Source organism: Barbus barbus (genome assembly GCF_936440315.1).
Source record: "Barbus barbus genome assembly, chromosome: 33".
NCBI lineage: Eukaryota > Metazoa > Chordata > Actinopteri > Cypriniformes > Cyprinidae > Barbus > Barbus barbus.
This window is the reverse complement of record NC_136761.1, coordinates 8,879,775-8,901,906: the sequence shown is the minus strand read 5'-3', so window position 1 is coordinate 8,901,906 and position 22,132 is coordinate 8,879,775. Positions and strand designations below refer to the sequence as shown.

The following is a 22,132-nucleotide window of genomic DNA, read 5'->3' as shown; positions in this document are numbered from 1 at the left end:
ACGCCTGCATTTAATCTGATGTAGTGGACTTCTTAACCTGTAAATAGTCGCATATCACATTATAATATCAGAAGTTTTAAAGTCAAATCATTTGCAATGATCGTTCTTGTTTGTTTATAGTCATGTATCGCTCCGCTTTTGTTTGACCTGTCACCTGTAATTCGTTTCTATTCTATATTTGTGTTTTTTAACAGTTTGCTTTTGTACTAAGTAAACTAGCTTTAAATTAAACCTGTTCAGGTTAAAATATAAATCCTGAAAGGTTTCAGTATTAATGTTCAGATGTTTAAAGAGCTTTAACGTGATTTAAATGGGACAGAATTTAGAAGGCAACATCTGAACCAGTAGAAATGAGATTTTAAATCAGTGATGCAGCATTAAAATATATAAAACTGTTTTAAAATTGCACAGGTTGATTTAAAACATAAGTTCATCTCCGCTATGAAACGTACTTTTGTCATTTGAATCTGAATGTGAATGAATCTCCCGCTCCTGCCACGTGACCTCTTGTCCAACTGTGAAAATAACTGGCTTCACTGTGTTTCTAATTAATGCACAAACTAACACCGCTTCCACTTTCATCCTGCATTTTGCAAAAGGAGTGAATCTTTACTTGTTGTTCTCTTGCTGGAGAGTTTCTATTTCTGTAGGCTTCTGTCTGTGACCTGCAGTTATTATCTGATGTCCACTCATTTAAAAGTTGTTTTAAAACTTATTGTCATGAAACCAGTATTGTGTAATAAAAATCAAGTTATGGAAAATCTGAGTGTATTTAGTCTTTTCGTGCACATTGTCCAAAGTGCGACTGAAAGAAACCTCTTCCAAAACAAAGCACTGATGACTTTTTATTATGTAATGAACAAAAGGAAAATGACTCAGTGGCATTAGTATCTGTTCATCAGTGGTTAAATTTATGTGTTAAGTCATTAAAAAAAAAAAAATAATAGAAAATGTAATAATTATAGAAAATTAATAATACTAAAAATGTTTGTATTAAACGCTCTTAAAAGAATAGTTCACCCAAAAGCGAAAATATACTAAGGATGAGTACATTTCAAGCAGTTTTTAATTTTGACGTGAACTATTCCTTTAAAAATAGCAAGTTTAAATATCAAAAAGCTGCCTGCAGATGTGTGTATTTACAGTAAGCGCTAGAAGAGCAATGCAGCTGAAATGAAAAGCGTCTGTGTGAAACCTCTAATGTTTGTGACGTGATTGTGAAAGTAGTTTAGCTTGCAGCACTGGAGAGACAGCAAGTGTTTCTGTCAGATCCGTGCATGCAAACTTCAAGTTACAAGAATGTGGGCTGTGAGAAGAATTATTTGAGTTTGTGTGTGTGAAATGTTAACTTGCAATATAATTTATGTTTATGAAAAAGACCTTTTAATTCTGCTTTTTCCATGCACTAATTTTGCTATTCTGTCCTTCAAACCTCTGCCTTCTGTTTGGCTTCAGATGAATTATTTTTGTTATTAAACCGTCATTGCTCTGAAATCCGGTTGAAAATCACAGGTTGTTGGCTTGTATGATCTGCTGCAGGATGCTGTCTACATCATTCGTGTCGTAGCTGATTCCCTGCATATCCAGGTTCGGTAGAATGGAAGTCAATAATGCAACCACATTCTGACGGATAGACCGCAACCTCTCCAGCGTCACACTGCTGTCAAGAAGGAACGACAAAGACATATTCATATTTGTGTATGTGTGTGCGTGTGTGTGTGTCTGCACACAGTAGAATTTATTTAGGCATTTATATGATTAAAAATACTGTCAAATCTGTGAAATATTATTACAATTACTTTATTACACTTAATTTATTCCTGTCATTTACTCCAAAAATTAATCCAGTCTTCAGTATCACATGATCCTTCAGAAAGTTTGCTGATTTGCTGCTCAAGAAAGATTTCTGATTATTATCAGTTTTTTTTAGGTTTTTTTTTGGAAAACATGAAAAACAGCATTAATTTGAAATGAAAATCTCTATAATATAGAGATATTATACATGTTATTTGTGTCATTAGCAATATTATGCATGTCAGTGTCACTTTTGATCCTTGCTGAAAAAAAAGTCCCTCGAAAAAACCTTTATATCTATGTATATAATATACAAAAGATATATAGATGTATAAACCAAATATTTAATAAGAAACATGTAAGAAAAAATAAAAATGACAATAAAACAATAATACAAATGTAAATGAATATGACTTCAGCTGTTAAAAGACACAACTATCACTTTTGATTAATTTAATGCATACTTGCTGAATAAAAGTGTTAATTTCTTTAAAAACATATCTATTTATATTATATATTGATATATAAACTACATATATATTTTATATATAAATATATATATGCATTAAAATATATAGATGTTTTTCAAATTAAATATTGTTGGAAAAGTCAAATAAAATAAGATATGTCATACCTATTGTAAGTGTGGTTGGGTGTGTTGGTGCTCTGGTCTCTCCTGTCTTCAGTGTCTCTCTCTGTCTGTCTCACTCGGTTCAGCAGTTGGTCTCTCTCTGTTCTCAGCTCGTTCAGATCAGTTAGCAGTGTCTGGTTCTCACTCTGGAGTTTGGCTAGTGTCTTGCTCCAGTACAGCTCATCTCTCGGACTTGTTTCTGCCTCCTGCTGGATGGGGGAAGAACTGGATGGAAGTCTGTTGGCCTGTTCCTCTGATTTCTACAGATTGAAGGTATGTAAAATGGATTTAAAAGGATTAGTTTATTAAATGTTGTGTGCTATTGATTAATTATGGTGTCAATCTGATTAAAAACTACACATAGGGCCTTACTGATGTTTAATGATTGACCAAACAAATCAGGTTTCTCACATGATTAATAACTCAAATGTATTAACAAATTAATAGTTAATAACAAATTATACAACTGCTATATCTAAGCAATATATCAAATCTCAACTGCTTGATTGTTATGTTGTCAAAAATGTAAACTATATTATTGCCCAAACAATATATTAAAAGATGGATATATAGTACATCCTACTTTATCTGCATACAAATAATCAACAGTATATATACTATACAATATATATATACATACAAATTATGGTTGCTTAATTGTTTATATTGTCAGAAAATATTTCTATATTGTCACAAAGCTCTATTTATAAAGTTGAATATATCTTACTATTGGATATATATATATATATATATTATAAATATATATTACAATATTCTGGTTCTAATGTGGCTCAAATTGGCTTATTATAGTGCCACCTTGTGGCTGATATTTACAAAAATTGGTACACATATTAATTTTCACAAGATGTACAAATGTATTGATTTTCATAATAGTTGGCCATTCAGATTTGACATTAGCCAAATCTGAACTATTTGTATTGTCGCAAAATATAGCTATATTTTCGCCCAGCTCTAATCTGCTAAATGCGACTATAAGGCATCACAATTTTAAAATACTGATGTCATGATTTTCTGTACATCTCACTTTATCCACATACAGTATAATCACGCAAAACAATATATATATATGAGTAATTGCTCATATGGTCACAAAATTATACTAATTATAACAGCTCTATACATAAAGTTGGATATATATATAACACATTTTTATAAAAAAACATAATGAGATATACACTTGTTATGACTTAAAGCAAGGATTTAGAAGAAACAAGAATTCTGATTCTATCACGTTATTATGCAAAAATAATACAATGCATTGTATAATGTACAAATACATTAATTTTCATAACAGTCTGCCACTTGGATTTGGCATTAGCCACTGAAATTTGATTGGCTGCTGGCATCCTTACCTGACAAACAAAAAGTTCCTCCCTCCTAGACTCATTTGACATCGGGTTCAATCTTTCCGCATTTTGGTCACATGACACTGAATCACCCATGGTGACATCAGAAGGCCCACCCCCTTCCGCCTCCGTCACCATGGCAACCTCTGGTTCACGAATGCCCATGATTCTTTTCAGCCGCTTGGTTTCCCGCTCCAGCTGAGCGAGTCTCTGAGCAAGTGCCGAACGGTCAGAACTATCTGCCGGTAACGGTGACACCGGCTGAAATCCTGGCCGGCTGAGAGGAGTGACGACCACTGTCTGAGTCATGGATGTGGAGGTGTGTGGTGAGAGTGGGTGAGGGGGGATCCTGGGCTGATCTTTGGGCATCTGTGGCCCCTGAGACGTCTGGGGCTCAACTGGGCCCTCAAGTACAGCGGCTTCTGGCTGAATAATGTCCTCCTGAGCCACCGTATCCACCGCTGGTGATATGCTGCTGTTTGTCTCTGATCCTTCCTGCGTTTTGTCTGTTGTTTCTGTCTCTCCCTCAGATGGGACGTCTGGAGCTTCAGCATGGTTTGGGGACTCATTGCCCTTTTCAATGTCTGAACATGTTTCTTTCCTTCTTTTTCTAAAAAAATAAGTAAGCTTAGTTACTAAAAATAAGTTAGTCTGATGATTTCCTATGCGGGAAGTGCTAAAGTATAAAGGCAGCTTTAGATTTTCATGTATAAAGACCCAATTATATTGTAAAATATTATCTACAAATTATTTACTTTTATAAGTCAATTGTTGAAATAAATGCATTCATTTGATTTACTTTTTTTTTTTTTTTACACTTTTTTTTTCTCTTTTCTTTAAAAAAAAATTACATTAAAACAATAAAAATGTCAAATTTGGTATAACCTCTATATTATATTTTCTATACAACTTATATTAAAAGGTTCCTGAATAATAAAATATCTGGTTTAAAGTCGAAGTTGAAGGTCTCTGTATCACCCACTTAAATATTGTATAATATAGTTTGTCATTTGTCACCACCACAGTAACACAGCAACGTTTGTTAAACATGTTAAATACACTGCAATGCATCAACCAAGGATTTGCATCTGCATTTGTGTACTTGCTTCCTTCTTAATGACGAGCAACTGCAAAAGTGATTCTTTAATGTGTGTAAATGGCCGAGTTGTGTATCTGTCAGACCTCGGGGAGGGTGAAGACTCTTTTTCTTCTGTGACAACGACGTTGACTTCATCCTCAGCTGTATCCTGTGTATCTGTGGTCATGGTAACTGTGACCTCATCCTGTTTGCTTTCTGATGCAGGTTCAGATAGTCCTCGACAGAGAGGACGCACTGGGCTTTTACTCATCTACAACACACACACACATATTATTATAGTCTGAAGTGAGATCAATGTATCAAAACCAAAATGAGAAGTGATATTTCACATGAATGAATGGAATTTCTATAAATGCCTCTGAATGGCCACATAACTGCAGCCATTAGAACCAACTACTAAAATATAGTTTCTTATATAATTTTTTTTTTCCCCATAAAACAGAAAAAAAAAATTCTAGATGCATTAACTATAAATGATCTACTAAGGACAGCATGACTGTAGCTTAAGAATTATTGGGTCGCTTGGCAAACTACAGTATCAAAATACTGCTGTTCCCCAAACACTGACACACACCACCAATTTATATTTGCATAGGCAAAGCTCTCACATTCATACTCGTACGCATTATTTGTCATGTCTGCCACATGCAAAAGAAGAAGGCCACATGCAGACCTACAGAAAACATCTATACAGACCAAACACACACAACTGAGTCAACAAGCCCACAGCGAGTGTGATCACACCCTGACACTTGTGAGAGTCAGAAACCCAAGTTCCTGTCCTGAGGAACGAGTACTTCCTCATCTGACACACAAACAGAGGTGAATACCTCCAGAGATCTTCCTCTTCTCTTGATGGAGGCATGTTCCCTGCGCACAACAAAACACACATTAACACTGCATGCATTCATACTCCAATTTCAGGTATCTGAATGTGGAGCCACACATTAGTGTAAAGTTTGTGCTTATAAGTTGTAATAAAGATTACTGGAGTTCACCTTACAAGAATTTTCTATTTCTATTTAATTCAATTTTACTTGTTTTTTTGTAATAATTTGTGATATTTACAATGTTTTTTTTTTTTCTTTCACAGAGACAACTTTACTGTCTTAACTGTTTTTTGAGTGTTTTTTCATAGCTGGGTGTTGTGACTTCAGCATTTTCCTCCGTATCCTCCGGTAACGAACAGCTCCTACACAACAAAAACACAAGAATAAATAAGACGCATTTTGAAATTTAATACATAGTGTGCGGTTTACAGCATACTATGCAATATATAATTTGCATTTCAGCCATCCAGTTATCTTTTCCCTTATGGTTATTGTCTATTTTTAAGCCAGTTATGTGTAAAAGGCCTTAACTCTGTGCAGTCTTATTAAATAATAAGTAAAGAAAAGCAGAATGGAATACTAGTGTACTGCATACTGTGTACTATGCCCTTTAAACCAAGTCAGTCTCACTAGGCCTGCCATTTTAATTCTCATGCAGTGTGGCATGCCACAGGGTTTGATTGACAGCCCTGCATTGCTTTAGTTTCCGCCCTCAGCGGTTGTACGCTGTCCTCCATTTTCTCCGCACTCGAGCAGCTGTAACGTCAATAATGTCTCGCAAGCAATCCGCAAGCTCTGTGTTTGCATGTAAGACTGAACATAAGAGTCTTAATTTTCTCCCAACATCTGAGCTGCTGAGGACACTGTGGATTACTTTCATTTTTCAAGGTAATGCGCCTCAACATCTACCTAAATACGTGCATCACTCCAGACTCCTTTGTGAATGTCGTTATAGTGCCTAGCATTTTAACCGTATTTGTGTACGTACATTAAGTATTTTTTAACTGATCAGCGTCATGCTTGTGAGAATAGTTTGCGTCGTTCATAGCGCAAGATTCTTCGGTAGCGCAGTTGTGCGGCTCGGTCAATTGATCTCTGTAACATCGCACTGTTTTGTCCCACTTTCAGTGCATTTGGCTTCCCATATGTACGGCTAAACACTGCTTCTCTCGCTCTCAGTTATGTTGCTTCTACTGTTTATTGCTGTAGATATGCAATGCAGAGAGAGACGTATAGGCGTCGCCCTCTTCTGGAGACGGGGCGGGAATATGCAGCTCATTTGCATTTAAAGCGATACACTCTATAACAGCTGTTTTTTGGACACACCCCAAAAATGTCAATTTCCAGCTGTTATAATAAATGATCTGTTGGGTATTTTGAGCTGAAACTTCACAGACACATTCTGGGGACACCCAAGGCCAATATTACAGCTTGTAAAAAGGGGCATAATAGGTGCACTTTTTATGCACACAGTATATATACTGTATATACGAGTATTTAAGTACATGTACAAGTATACATTTACATTTATTCATTTAGCTGACGCTTTTATCCAAAGCGACTTACAATTGCTATATATGTCAGAGGTCGCACGCCTCTGGAGCAACTAGGGGTTAAGTGTCTTGCTCAGGGACACATTGGTGTCGCACAGTGGATTCGAACCCAGGTCTCTCACACCAAAGGCATGTGTCTTATCCACTGCGCCATCACTAGTATACTAGAACTGCATTCTGAACATACATGTTTAATTTAAGATAACCAAATGGGCACAGACTAACCGTAAGCGTGGTATTGGGTGCATGCTGCAGCTGAATGGATCAGGAACGCTTCCAGCAAACAGGTGAGTCCTGATTCCTCTCCATTTCAAACACTCTTCACACTGAATCCACATCACATCCCTTCGGACACAAGAAAGCCATTAATACACCAGCTCAACTTGTTGTGTTGTTTTTGTTCATATGTTGATGTAATTCCAATTGAAACAAGGTTGGGACCAGCCACTAAACTTGAGTTCAGCTTCAAATTCATGATTTTCTACTTGCTATTGCTTGTCAGAAGCAGGTGGTATAGACTGTCGCAGTAAAGACGTACAGCATATTTATAGGTCAAAACCCAGAAATGAATATTTTAGCTCTTCTAGTTCCATTGTCCCGAAGTCAATGGCTTTTAGGTTAAATGCCTGAAAAAAGGTCAGAGGTGAACACAAGCTTCAGATATTATGTTTTATTGTACGACATAAAACACATCAGTGATTTTTAAGGGTTTTACTTGAAAGGTGGTTGCAAACAAATGGCTAATGGCATTACTACCTTCTATTTATTTTAATTTTTTTTACTATTTTCAATATATTTTGGGCCTTTTTTCCCTATCTTTTAAACATATATTTATTAAAGATATTTTTCAATCCAAGAAAATACGTTCATAGATTTTGTTGTCTGTAACACGAGCATAACATTTGAATAAAACTAAGTAATGAATGAAGTCCCACTGTATGACTGGAAATGTATTTTTTTGCCCCTGAAAAACATTTTGAAATATATTTTGGTATATTAAGGTTGAAACGAAATATATTTTCACTTTAAAATAAAATTATATATATTTCATTAAGCCTCACTGTTTACATAATATATTTAGCATATATAAAAAATATATGTTTAGGCCAGAAAAGAAATTGCCATATGAGTGCGTTTATAATCGCACTCTAGCAAACTGTTCAAACTTTCATTGAAAGACTGAAAGAGTTGAAGGAATATTAATGCTGGAGGCATTTAAGTCATGCGACTGTGGTGTAGTTCACTTATAGTCTATGTTTAACTTTTTACTTCTACCGATGATGAAGATTATTATGATGAAAAAAATATGTAAGAACCAAACATTTGTCAAAAGCTCAAACGAAAACTATACATGTTCTGACGTTACATTTTTGCAAAGCTAACAAAACAAAGTGTCAGTTTTGTTTTCATGGGAACCTTGGTTGTGATCAATCACGTGTGCTGCGTGTTTTAGTTGTTGCACGGTTTGCTCGCAGACATCACAGATATGAACCATGCTACTACTTTAGCCGTGTGATTAACAGTTTCACGTTTCTCTGCACCGCCCACCTGCATTTAAGAGCTCAACTCGACCTCTGCCATCACAAGACGCTTTTTGTGTGTGTGTTTTCTGTGATGCACGTACGTGTGAGGTTTGTGGTCTAACAGACAAATAGTCCGTTTTTAGCAAGTTAGGTTGCACCATCTTTCATTTTTTTTTACCCACAAACCCATGGTACTATTCTGGCCATCTGACTAACAGATCACCAACAGAGCAAAGCAGGTACCACAACACTGTTGTGTGAAAAGTTTTGGAGGAAAACAATCATACACGTCTTCTTCCTCCTCTTCCTCTTCCTGTTCACCATCCTCTTCCTCTGTTTCCTCAGTATCCCCTTCTTGGCTTTTCTTCTCTAAGGCTTGAAACGCTCTCTCTTTTGCCTTCTTTTCCTTCTTTTCACGCCAGTAATCATTCAGTTTGAGACCAAGAGCAGCTAGTGTGAGTCTATGAGAAAAGCAGCAAAAAAAAAAAAAAAGTAAAAAATGGAAATATTTATTTAATAATACATTTATTTATTTAATTATAGATAATAATCTATAAATGATTATATATTTAAATTAATCTATATAAAATTAATATATATTTCAAGATTTTATATGCATTTACAGTAAATTATATAATCATAACTTATATATATTATATATATATATATAATGTTTTACTTTTTTTTAAAATAACATTTTTTACATAATTTTTTTTACATGCATGCATATTATTATATTATAGTGTTCTATATTTCATATAATGTATATATATATATATATATATATATATATATATATAATATTTTAGGGTTGATCACAAAATATTTTATATAAAATTCTACAATAATTTTTAAATAATAATTAAAAAAAAATTACAACATAAAAATGTACTGACATTTCTTTGACTTGTATTGTTAACTCTGTACTTAAACCCATTATTTGTGATCAGCTGTAGAACAAAAAAAATCAGTTTCACCAAAGCTTGTTTGTCTATGGCCATAGATTTGAATTTAGTTTCAGTCTGGCATTCAAATGAGTTGCTATTGGAGCCAGATGGCACTGCTGTAGCGTTGCATGTTAATTTGTTTGATGAGTTCCTGAAATGCACCTGTACTCTTTGGTGTACTCAAAATCCTGCTTGTTATGAGCAGGCTTGAGGAAGTTACACTCAATTACTCCAATGACCCCGACACCTGACCTTTGACCTGACGACTGAAGGAGAGAGATGGGAAGTGAAACACAATGATAAATGAAACAAATGCACAGTTATTGTTTACATCTGGATTAAGGTATAACCAGGCCCAAACAGAATCTATTATAGTTTTCTGCATTTTCTGTGCTGATTTTGTGGAGATGTCTGTTCTGTGGAATAGATAACAATAACATGAAATACATGTGCAGATTATGTGTGGACCTGCTTATATCTCGGTTCTCCACATGAATGGATCCAGTACCTTGATTTGGCAGCCAACTTTCTCATGGGCCTTTATCAGTCTGTTTTTATGGTACATCATAATTCCATAGTGCTCCTTATTTTTCTGGTTGAATCCAAAAGTTATCTTCACTCTTTCGTTCTTAGAGTCATATTTAAAGAAAACACTCTTGACACTCGAGTTTGACTAGGGGATTATGGGAAAAACATTTCACATTTCACATTTTCATTCAGTTTAACCTGATGTACTTGAATAACTAAAACTAAAATTGAAATAAATTTGAATTAAAAAAAAGATAAAAATGAAAATAAAAAGAAAAAAAAACTAAGATAATTACTACAATTTTAACTATATGGAAAAATATAACAAAAATGAATTAAAAATATTAATAAATAATTTTTTTAATTAAAAAGCCAAACAGATTACTAAAAGTGTAATTAAAATTAAAATTAAAAAAAGAAAAATATGAAAATAAAAAATATTTCAAAATGCACATTTAAAAGAAATATGACAAAAATAAACAAATTAAAATAAAAACAGAAAATATAAAAATAAAAAGTCAGGTTTTGAGGCAAGTAGAAGGATACGATGAACTGGGGTTTATAGACATCATTCTCGATCATGGACAGACTCTTGGCAATCAGCTTTGTCTGAACTTTCTTCTCTCTCAAAATGATCTGAATCCTGGGCTTCAGGTAAAGGATACTGAGATATGCCTGGAATGGCAGACATAAATTACATTTGTGTTGGTGTTTATTTTTCCACTTAATTCTCAACTTTTTTGCATTTAAAGGAACACTCCACTTTTGTTTGGAAATAGGCTCATTTTCCAACTCCCCAAGAGTTAAACAGTTGAGTTTTACCGTTTTTGAATCCGGATCTCCGGGTCTGGCGGTAGCACTTTTAGCTTAGTTTAGCATAGCTCATTGAATCGGATTAGACCATTAGCATCTCGCTCAAAAATGACTAAAGAGTTTCGATAATTTTCCTATTTAAAGCTTGAGTCTTCTGTAGTTACATCATGTACTAAGACCGACGGAAAACGAAAAGTTGCGATTTTCTAGGCTGATATGGCTAGGAACTATACTCTCGTTCTGGCGTAATAATCAAGGAAATTTGCTGCCGTACCATGGGTTCATTTTTGAGCCATTAAAGCCATTAATGTCTAAACCGCTGGCCACAAAAGTGAGTACACCCCTTAGTGAAAATGTCCAAATTGGGCTCAAAGTGTCAACATTTTGTGTGACCACCATTATTTTCCAGCACTGCCTTAACCCTCTTGGGCATGGCGTTCACCAGAGCTTCACAGGTTGCCTCTTCGACATCACGGAGCTGGTGGATGTTAGAGACCTTGCGCTCCTCCACCTTCCATTTGAGGATGCCCCACAGATGCTCAATAGGGTTTAGGTCTGGAGACATGCTTGGCCAGTCCATAACCTTTACCCTCAGCTTCTTTAGCAAGGCAGTGGTCATCTTGGAGCGTGTGTTTTGGGTCGTTATCATTTTGGAATATTGCCCTGCGGCCCAGTCTCTGCTTCAGTATGTCACAGTACATGTTGGCATGCATGGTTCCCTCAATGAACTGTTGCTCCCCAGTGCCGGCAGCACTCATGCAGCCCCAGACATGACACTCCCACCACCATGCTTGACTGTAGGCAAGACACACTTGTCTTTGTACTCCTCACCTGGTTGCCGCCACACACGCTTGACACCATCTGAACCAAATAAATTTATCTTGGTCTCATCAGACCACAGGACATGGTTCCAGTAATCCATGTCCTTAGTCTGCTTGTCTTCAGCAAACTATTTGCGGGCTTTCTTGTGCATCATCTTTAGAAGAGGCTTCCTTCTGGGACGACAGCCATGCAGACCAATTTGATGCAGTGTGCGGCGTATGGTCTGAGCAGGCTGTGACAGGCTGACTCCCTACCCCTTCAACCTCTGCTGCAATGCTGGCAGCACTCATGCGTCTATTTCCCAAACACAACCTCTGGATATGACGCTGAGCACATGCACTCAACTTTGGTCGACCATGGCGAGGCCTGTTCTGAGTAGAACCTGTCCTGTTAAACCACTGTATGGTCTTGGCCACCATGCTGCAGCTCAGTTTCAGGGTCTTGTCTATCTTCTTATAGCCTATGCCATCTTTATGTAGAGCAACATTTTTTTTTTCAGATCCTCAGAGAGTTCTTTGCCATGAGGTGCCATGTTGAACTTCCAGTGACCAGTATGAGAGATTGAGAGCGATAACACCAAATTTAACACACCTGTTCCCCATTCACACCTGAGACCTTGTAACACTAATGAGTCACATGACACCGGGGAGAGAAAATGGCTAATTGGGCCCAATTTGGACATTTTCACTTAGGGGTGTATTCACTTTTGTGGCCAGCGGTTTAGACATTAATGGCTGTGTGTTGAGTTATTTTGAGGGGACAGCAAATTTGCACTGTTATACAAGCTGTACACTCACTACTTTACATTGTAGCAAAGTGTCATTTCTTCAGTGTTGTCATATCAAAAGATATAATAATATATTTACAAAAATGTGAGGGGTGTACTCACTTCTGTGAAATACACACACATATATATATATATATATATATATATATATATATATGTATGTATATATATATATATATATATATATATATATATATATATATATATATATATATATATATATATGTAGAATATTCTAAGTGAATGTGATACACAATCTTGTCAAAAAGACTAATCATCTTTACGAATTTGATTGTAATCAAACCCTCTTTCGTTCTTCCTAACCTCCCTACATTAAAACGCAATCAAAATTTTAACATCTCATGCAATGCTGAGATAAAATTTAATAGAGACGTTTTGAGCAACCGTTGCCTTCGCAGCCTCCCTGGTGAGTGGTCCAACTGTAATTTGTACATTGTCAATCCTGTCAGACTAAGAACAGAGATATCAGAATTATTTTTATATTTGTTTTCCTAAAACAGAGAGTTAATAATATTGTTTGCCTCCTTGATAACATTTAATTGAAAATAAAATTCCTCATTTGAAAAAAAGGGAATTGTTTATTTTAATTGAATTTGTTTTTCACCTTTTTCTCTCTTTTCCCTCTTCCTCATTAGAGTGACGAAGTCTTCACATCTTTAGTCTACCACCTAGACACCCTGAGACCAACACAGTCATCACTACACTACACTAGTGGTTCAAAATCACTGACACGACACTTAGTTGTCGCACCACACATAGGCTTTCACTCCACACAGATCTGTGTCAGTCTCTCTTCTCCCTAGCGTGCCAACATGCCGCAGACTGCAGACCCCTTTGCACAAGGGGAAGATGGGAACACTTGGCTGAGAGGCACGACAGACAACCTCACCCCCAAGATCCTTAAACTGTTATTATTTTTAATAATAATCCTAATCCTCAGAAGATTCCTGACACAAGATTCAAGCCAGAACAACAATCATGAGGAGCTAGTCAAAATCACCAGCTCTATAAGCTATGCCTTCACAACCCAGCTGAAACTTAGCGACAAGCACGTCACCCACCTTCAAGAGGAGCTGACATGTGTTCAACACCGCATAGATAAGCTGGAAGTGAAAGTTCAAGATCAACTCAAAGCACCCAACGAGAGGGAGCAGAAAACAACGGAACAAGATAAGGAGCTCCAAGCAGCCCTGACAGCAGCTCAGCTCGACCAACAACATGCAAAGGCTGCCCAGAAAGACCTGGTAAACAGACTCCAGTATGCCGAACAGCTCCTAGAGAAAACCAAGACTGTAATCAGCGACAAGAATGCTGAAATCAGTGCCTTGAAAGACCACCTTGAAAGGTACAGTACTGAAATAGACAATCTGACCCAACGACTAGACGATACAATCGATCAGCTCTACATGGTCAGAAGAGAACTTAAACATGCTTATAAGCAGAAACGAGCTAAGGCGAGAGAAACATCTCTCAGCCTCACCTCTGCTGAGCAGAGCAGAGTCCCACATCCAAGAACTGGTACGTAACGAAAGAAGCGAAGGGCCACAACCCAAAAACCTCACCTGCCTTCGCCACAGAACTCTTTCCTGTCAACGAAAGAAAACCTCCCATCCAAGCAGACCTCGGAGCTGCACATAGGATGACCATCAAAGACCTCGACAAGCTGTCTAAAAACATCAGCAGGTTCAACCCGAACTCCACAGAGGGCCACACCATCCAGGCCCATCTTCAAGATATCGACTTCTATCTGGAAATGAGACCTCATGCGACTGACACAGACAGGTTATACCTCCTTAGAGCCACATCCCGTTCCGAGGTACGAAACGTCCTAGATCGACAGCCCAGTCGAACGAAGTCAGACTACCTGCTACTTCGTGAAGTCCTGATTAAACAGTTTTCCGACCCTGACTCTGAACATGGACTCTTAACTGCCTTGGAAACCAGACAAGGTCGACAAGAGGCTCCACAAGCTTACTTCGTCTCTTTTAGTCGTGTTATTATTATTATTTTGCAGTATTTCTGTTTCCGGTGACTCACTTCAGGGGCTGCATCAGGTCGCACTGCGCAGACACAGGCCACGTCACTTCCTCAAGACGACAACAAAGTTAAGTCTGACACAGAGAAAGGGACCGATGGCCGGCCAGCCGGAGTTCGTCTTTGGGAGATGTGTGTGTACTTCTAACATGTTTGGTTGGTAAAATAAATGTTGTAAATTCAAATCAGAGCGTCTTCCGTGTCTGGAATGGATTTATTCTTGAGTCTATAAGGTAACAATAATATAATAAGATAACCTTGTTTGAAATAGGTTTGGCTAAAAGAAAATTTTGGTTTCGTCTATACTACTAGGTACTTATACTATATTGACTGGGTTAAATAGAATTGCATTACTAAAGAGAGACTGAAATACAATTTTCATTGACGAAAACTAGACTAAATGTCATCAGCTTTTGTCGACTAAAACTAGACGAAAATAGTCATGGATAATTCTGACTAAAATAAGACTAAAATGCTCAGACTTTTAGCTGACTGAAACTTGACTAGACTAAAAAGAGTATGAACGTGACTAAAACTAATAAAAACTAAAATGACAGCTTCACACAAAGACTAGACTAAAACTAAAAAAAGGTCTATGCAATTGAACATTTTCAATTGAGCTATTGCTATAAACTTGGGATTTCACATTTTCATTCTCTTAAACTCATCCTTTCCTTACTTTCTCTCTTTCTGCAATGTGTGAATGCTTGTGTTCATGTGTTAGATTAGTTTATGTCTTGGGTTTATATAAATAAAATCTTATTTATATTGAAAAGAGAAGTATCTTGTGGTTTGTGCTCAGAAGTTAATGTCTTAATCTGCCGATCTTGTTACTGTGCTATTTAATAGTGTTTTCACTATATTTGGGATTTTAATATCCAGTGCAGAGTTTGTTATATGGCTGGTTCAGTGAATCGCCGCAACAGTGAGTCTGTTCAAAATTCCCTATAAAATCATAAATGATTCCCTTTGAGCTAAATTAAACTATTTCTTTAAATTACATATTAATATCATGTTTTTATTACGTTACATATATATATATATATATATATATATATATATATACACATATACATTTTGAAATATAGAAACACAACAGTTTGTACCTCAGTGGAAAAAGTAAATAATAAAAAAGTCTATGATTTGAAGACTGTATTTCTGACAGTTTCTGATCTTTATCCCTGCACTACAAAGTTACTTTAGAGTCTCAAATTCACCAGTTCACACTGCGGCACTGTATTATCATTTTCTCAGCTCCACCTAAAATTCACACACACACACACACACACACACACACATACACACACACACACACACACACACACACGCGCACACACATGCACGCACACAGCCGCACACACATACATATTTGCATTCACACAGCCGCACACAGCCGCACACACATACATGCACTCACACAGCCGCACACACATACATATTTGCATTCACACAGCCGCACACAGCCGCACACACATACATGCACTCACACAGCCGCACACACATACATATTTGCATTCACACAGCCGCACACAGCCGCACACACATACATGCACTCACACAGCCGCACACACATACATATTTGCATTCACACTGTAAAACAACCACAGGCCATAAATGTCAGGAAGTTTCTCGCTCTGTTGGCCATCTCTCTCTCTCTCTTTCTCTCTCTCTCACTCACTCTGAGAGAAAACTCCATCTCAGGGACGCTGTTACTGTCTCTGCGGTGCTTGTAATAATCTCTCCTCCATTTTCCCTGCATGTCCTCCGATTTGATGTCCGGCAGACGGATGTCCTCCACATCCGTGTCAAAGTCAAACTCTGGCTTTCCATCTTTGTTTCTGTGAGAGAAGATAGTAAAAATTTGATTTAAAGACAAAAAAGATTTAAAATCATTCAGTATTTTTGCATTCAAGTTAGAAAGAGAAATATCTTTGGATAAATTGGAAAAAAAATGAAAAAACATTAAAATATAAAGTCACCCACTCAATATTTTTAGCTTTATATTTCAATGCTTATTTAACAGATCAAATGTAAAAGAGTTATGCTGATTAAAACTGCACTTACATTTTAGGATTTGGTTGACACTTTTTTTATCCTAAGTGATTTGCATTTAAGAAAAATACTTTATCAGTTTCACATAAAACATACTTGCATATTGCATTTAATCTATTAAGGAAGTGGCTAATAAACATATATTACAAAATCTACCATTCAAACCAAAAAATGTCCATCAACTAAAGTGACACTGTAAAAGTCCTGATATCTATGGAAGCATGAGATAAAAAGGCTGCAACTTTTTCTCTGACAATTCGGACTTTATTTCTTGCATTTCTGAGAAACAAGTCAGAATTGTGAGATATAAACTCAGAATTTTGAGGTATGAACTTTCAAAGAAAATTTCATATTTGCGAAATATAATATATAATATATAAATATATAATATATAATATATAAACGTATAATAGCAAGATATAAGAAATTTACATCTCACAGTTCTGTTTTTTTTTTTTTTTGTAATTGTGAGTTATCTCACAATACTGACACTTTTCTTCATGATTCTGAGTTTATATCTCGCAATTCTGACTTTTTTTCTCAGAATATTGAGACAGAAGTCTGAATTGTGAGATATAAACTCATAGTTACAAGAAAAAATTCCGAACTGTAAAATAAAAAGTTACCTTTATTTGTTTCTTATTCCATAATGGGAATTGGCTTCCATAGTTATCTGAGATAAAATAAATATACTCAAAAATACAAGTAAACACATAAATATCATTGATTAGAAAATAGCCAGCTGCATATTTGATTGCTTAAATATGCTATTTGTTAGAGTTGAGAGAATCAAATGCTTTAAAGTGATTAAAATGACTTGATTTGTTAAACTAAGCAGTTCAGGGTTATATTCAAAACAAACACAAATCAGGAGTATGTTGTTATGACAGAGTCAGTACACTCACCTGCATGCAACATGTAAATTACATGCAAATTAATTTTGACACTGAACATAATGGTTCTCCTGTCTGCATTTCATCTTTCACTACGACTGACTGCATCCACGCAACTCTGACAGACCTGCGGATGTTCCAGATGAGTATCTTGGTTCCTTTTTTGCCCTGAATGGAGTCCAACTGCTCTTGTAACTCAGATTCATTCTGGAAGAGAGAATATTTCAGGATGGCTCTCAGACTCGCCTCTGAATCCTCTGTTACCACCAGTGTCTGTGAAGCAGGAGTTAAAGGCAATGTTTTGTCCCACTGAGACATCCGTTTACAGTCTATATGCATAGAGTGCATGCATATGCATGAAAAACAAATAAATGCATCTTATTTTTTCTGTATGTATATAGTCTATGCATATAGTCTACTTGTCTACAATATGTATGCAAAGCACATGCACATGCATGCAAAACAACTCCATGCATCTTCTGTTCTCTTTAATCCTCCTGTTGTGTATTTGACTCCCACTAATTTTCAAACTGTTCAAAATACTGGTTAAACTATTTATTTTTTCTTGGAATGTGGTGAATACTCCTCATTTATGGTCAAGAATGTGCATGCAAAGTTTCAACACATAGATGTGTTTTGAAAAATTCTCAAGACTTTTGTGTTGGGATCTCATTGACTCCCCTATTGAACCCCAGTGGTTTCCATGCAATTAACACTTTAAAGAACACTAAAGAGTGAAGTAAGCTTGTCCAACACTAATATATGAAGTTCTTGAGAACTTATGAAATTCAAGATTCAAAGTTTACTCGAAATTGAGAATCGCCTTCTGAATCATCCAAGGAAATACTTTTCTCACCTATTTTATATTTTGTAGTCTCTGACAAGCTAGAATAGACATTTTCTGTTTTTATATGACTATTTTCAAAATGATTTTTGTCAAATTGTATGCAAACCAATGTGAGCTATGTTGAGTTTGACCCCAAACACAAAAGGTTTTGAACACAACAGGAGTTTTAATCAAACAGAAAAATTTTCATGTCTTGAGTTGAAAGACCCGTATTTCTACTGAACAGAAGGATATTGGTCTGTTGGTTAAACGGGGCGATGGGTACGATCACAGCCTGAGCTTTAATGGCCTGTAAGAAGCTTTGAGACAACATGCCCACGCTTTGACAGCCACCATTTTTTGTGAAGATCAGAGCATCGCGGCCAAGACGCATTGAACCCGACTTAAACCCATTTCCGTATACGCCGATGGGCTGATGACTGCTTTTACTGGAGCCTTTCTCTGTGAATCCAAAGCTGTAAAGAAAATCAGAGATTCCTCTTCACAAAATGTCTCTCCTCAACAAGACTTGAGGCATCATTCGTGTCTGTTTTCACACACCTGAGCATTTTGTGCAGTTTGCTGGGCGTCATACCGCTCCCGTTGTCCATAAAACTGAGGCACAGCTGTTCTCTGACTGTCACAACATCAATCCAGATGTTCTTGGCTGTGACTCCTGGGTCAGATGCATTATCTATGACACATGCAGAGAAATTTATATCATTTGAGTGCAGCTGCATACTGTACATGCACAACATGATTGCTTTTTGCAGCACTTTCTGTTTTGCCTTAAACTGCAAGCCATTGTAAAAAGGCAGATCTCTAAATATAACCTATAACCTACAACCTAAAAACAGACACAGGAGCCGTTTAACAGGAAACTGCAGAAATATTAAGATGGATTTAGTTAAACCTCAGATCTTGATCATTAGGTCATCAAAAGCAAGGTTTAGAAATATGTCATCTCAAAGTAATGAGCACAGTTTCCTGTCTCTAACGGTACTGAGATCCGATCCTAAAAGCGTTACATATTTCCATCAGCCTTTACCATAAACCATCTATCTATCCTAGCAGAGAAACCGCAGGTGTATTTCATCACGTTTCACAAACACATCATTAGTCTTCATTTGAACACTACATCTACAGTTTTAGTAACGTTAAACCCATCAAACTTATTTTTTGATAAATTATTTGCTTGTAAAGTGTTCGTTTATCTTTGCATTAAATCTTTTTTGGATTCATGCATTTGCATTGCATCAAAATGCATTCGATGGGATGCACCCAAGTGTTGCTCTGCGGTATTTTATTATCAAATGCAATGACATTCAGACATTTTACGTGTTCAGATACTATGCATTTAATCCAAAACCCAACTTTACCGCGCAAAATGCATTGTGCGTGTTGACATTACACCATTAATGATAATTTTAGCATCTGTGACTGTATTTTGCCTTAAAAGAGCTGCAACAGGTGCACAAGTGATGTGCGCATTTATTGTCTATGAGATTCGCGGAAGTTAAAACCGAAAGTATCGCCATTTCCTAACAAAACCTGACTTTTTCCTCTGAATAAATGAATGCATTTGTGTTTTGCTCACCGATGAGTTCCGCGACCGCACTGAAGGGCCATGTGTGACTGGTGGAGTTGCTCTCCAGGTACGACGGGCTCATCTATAAAAACAACATTACGCAACATATAATCATCGTAAAGTACATCGTAGAGCGTGAGAAAAGCCTTTAGAAAAATAAGAAAGAGTACACACAGAGCTCAGCCGGATCCCGTGTTCGCTCAGTCTCGCCATGAGGGTTAAAACACACGTCAGATGAAAAGAGATGCAGATGGTTCATTCTTCCTCCTTCAGTGTCTGTGTGTGTGTGTGTGTGTGACGGGACACTCCCACCCAGAGCTCCACAGAACACATCTCATCTGCAGACTCTTTTCTGAGTGAGTTAGTTTCCTATGCCATATATTTTTTCATCATAACTTTTTAATAATTTGAAAACATTCATATATATATATATATAAATTTTTACACGTTATCACATTTCGTTTATTTATTGTAGTTGAAGGAGAGGATGGAGTGGAAGCCGATCTGACCATATCTTTCTTTCTGATATTAATTATTTTATTAATATTTCTTGTGTGATTATTAATCAAGTTATTGATCAGTATTTAACCTCCCAGATTGCTTGATGACTGATTTAAGTAGTAGAGCTATCTATATTCGTATAGATTGAAGAAGTGCATGTATTCTTTTTATAAGTTGTTAGGGTAAAAGGTGTGAACACATGCTGAGTGTATTCTTTCTGTAATGTCACAAGGCCAGGCTAAGGGGTCAGGATGACTTACCATCTACGTGAGCTACGAGTAACTGAGAGAACTGTGACATTTAGATGTTGAATAACAGATATTAAAAATCCTGTTCTATTCTCCAAGATTGATGGCTGCATAGTATGTGTGTAACCAACCGTACTGATAAGATGCTCGCTAGAAGCTAGAAAACCTTGAGATGCAGATAAGGGCTCTGTGAGTATGTGTGTGTGTCGAAAATATCTCCCCCCACTCACCATCATGGACAGCACTGTAACAACAGTGGAGTCATTCAGATTCCTGGGCACCACAATCTCTCAGGACCTGAAGTGAGACATTCACATAGACTCTATTGTCAAAAAGGCCCAGCAGAGGCTGTACTTCCTTCGCCAGCTGAGGAAGTTCAACCTGCCACAGGAGCTGCTGAAAAAGTTCTACTCCGCCATCATTGAATACATCCTCTGCACTTCAATAACTGTCTGGTTCAGCTCAGCTACCCAATCTGACCTCAGAAGACTACAGAGGGTAGTCCAGACTGCTGAGCGAATCATTGGTACAACCCTCCCCACTCTCCAAGAACTGTACTTATCCAGAGTGAGCAAAAGGGCTGGTAAAATCACTCTGGACCCCTCACATCCAGCACACTCCCTCTTTGAACTGTTACCGTCTGGTCGACGCTACAGGGCTCTGAGCACTAGAACGACCAGACACAGGAACAGTTTCTTCCCTCAGTCAATACATCTCATGAACATTTGAATTCTTAACAATAAACATGAAACACACAACACTATCATGCTTTTTATTTTTTATTTAACACACATACTTATTGCATTTAAAATTTGCACCTAACATACCTGTACATACTAAATTGTCTATTTTGTATATTGTGCTTGTGCTATTTTGCAAACTGCCCATTTTGTATATTTGTAAAAAAAAAAAATTAATTGTTATTATCTGTGTCCTGTCCTGTCGCTGTCATTCTGTCACACTGTGGAGATTCTGTCACCAAAACAAATTCCTCGTATATGTAAACATACCTGGCAATAAAGCTAATTCTGATTCTGATTCAGAGTCTATTCTCTGTGTTAGATGAGAAGACTGTCTCCTGCCGCCATCCTGATCCGAGCTGAGGTGTCTTCTTCTTCATTTGCTAATGCCTACAATAATCATTTGGAGATATGCTGAAGCGTTTACGTCCATATGTGGAAACTATCTAAGTTTATATAGTTTTTAGAACCAATCAGAATGTTGCTGACCTATGCATTGACGCAATTAGCATCCTCTGTCAGTATTCAGTTATTG

General features: G+C 36.7%; 1 protein-coding gene across 2 annotated transcripts; it reads right to left on the bottom strand.

Moving 5' to 3' along the window:
* Nucleotides 1–724: 724 nt before the first annotated feature.
* Nucleotides 725–20,396, bottom strand: LOC306853300 (MORC family CW-type zinc finger protein 3-like). Of its 2 annotated transcripts, none has more exons than XM_079390605.1 (17): nucleotides 20,283–20,396; nucleotides 20,118–20,190; nucleotides 19,082–19,214; nucleotides 18,776–18,996; nucleotides 17,822–17,969; nucleotides 16,428–16,587; nucleotides 10,819–10,947; nucleotides 10,253–10,372; nucleotides 9,907–10,010; nucleotides 9,085–9,258; nucleotides 7,500–7,619; nucleotides 6,006–6,083; nucleotides 5,722–5,761; nucleotides 4,975–5,141; nucleotides 3,799–4,402; nucleotides 2,429–2,685; nucleotides 725–1,660 (listed from the first exon to the last, which is right to left on the bottom strand). In XM_079390605.1, the coding sequence occupies exons 1-17, from the start codon at nucleotides 20,319–20,321 to the stop codon at nucleotides 1,507–1,509; spliced, it is 2,721 nt and encodes a 906-aa protein (XP_079246731.1). In that variant the 5' UTR covers nucleotides 20,322–20,396; the 3' UTR covers nucleotides 725–1,506. The 2 variants fall into 2 exon arrangements, with proteins under 2 accessions (XP_079246731.1, XP_079246732.1); XM_079390606.1 differs by having other exon boundaries at nucleotides 833–1,657.
* Between the last annotated feature and the right edge of the window lie 1,736 nt (nucleotides 20,397–22,132).

Excerpts from the sequence above, each read along its gene's own strand:
- LOC306853300 (XM_079390605.1), bottom strand. The coding sequence starts at position 20,321 with ATGGCGAGACTGAGCGAACACGGGATCCGGCTGAGCTCT. Across the intron at positions 10,373-10,818 it reads TCTATAAACCCCAGTTCATC|AACGAAAGAGTGAAGATAAC; the intron begins GTATCCTTCTAC and ends TATGACTCTAAG. Across the intron at positions 1,661-2,428 it reads CCCAACCACACTTACAATAG|CAGTGTGACGCTGGAGAGGT; the intron begins GTATGACATATC and ends CCTTCTTGACAG.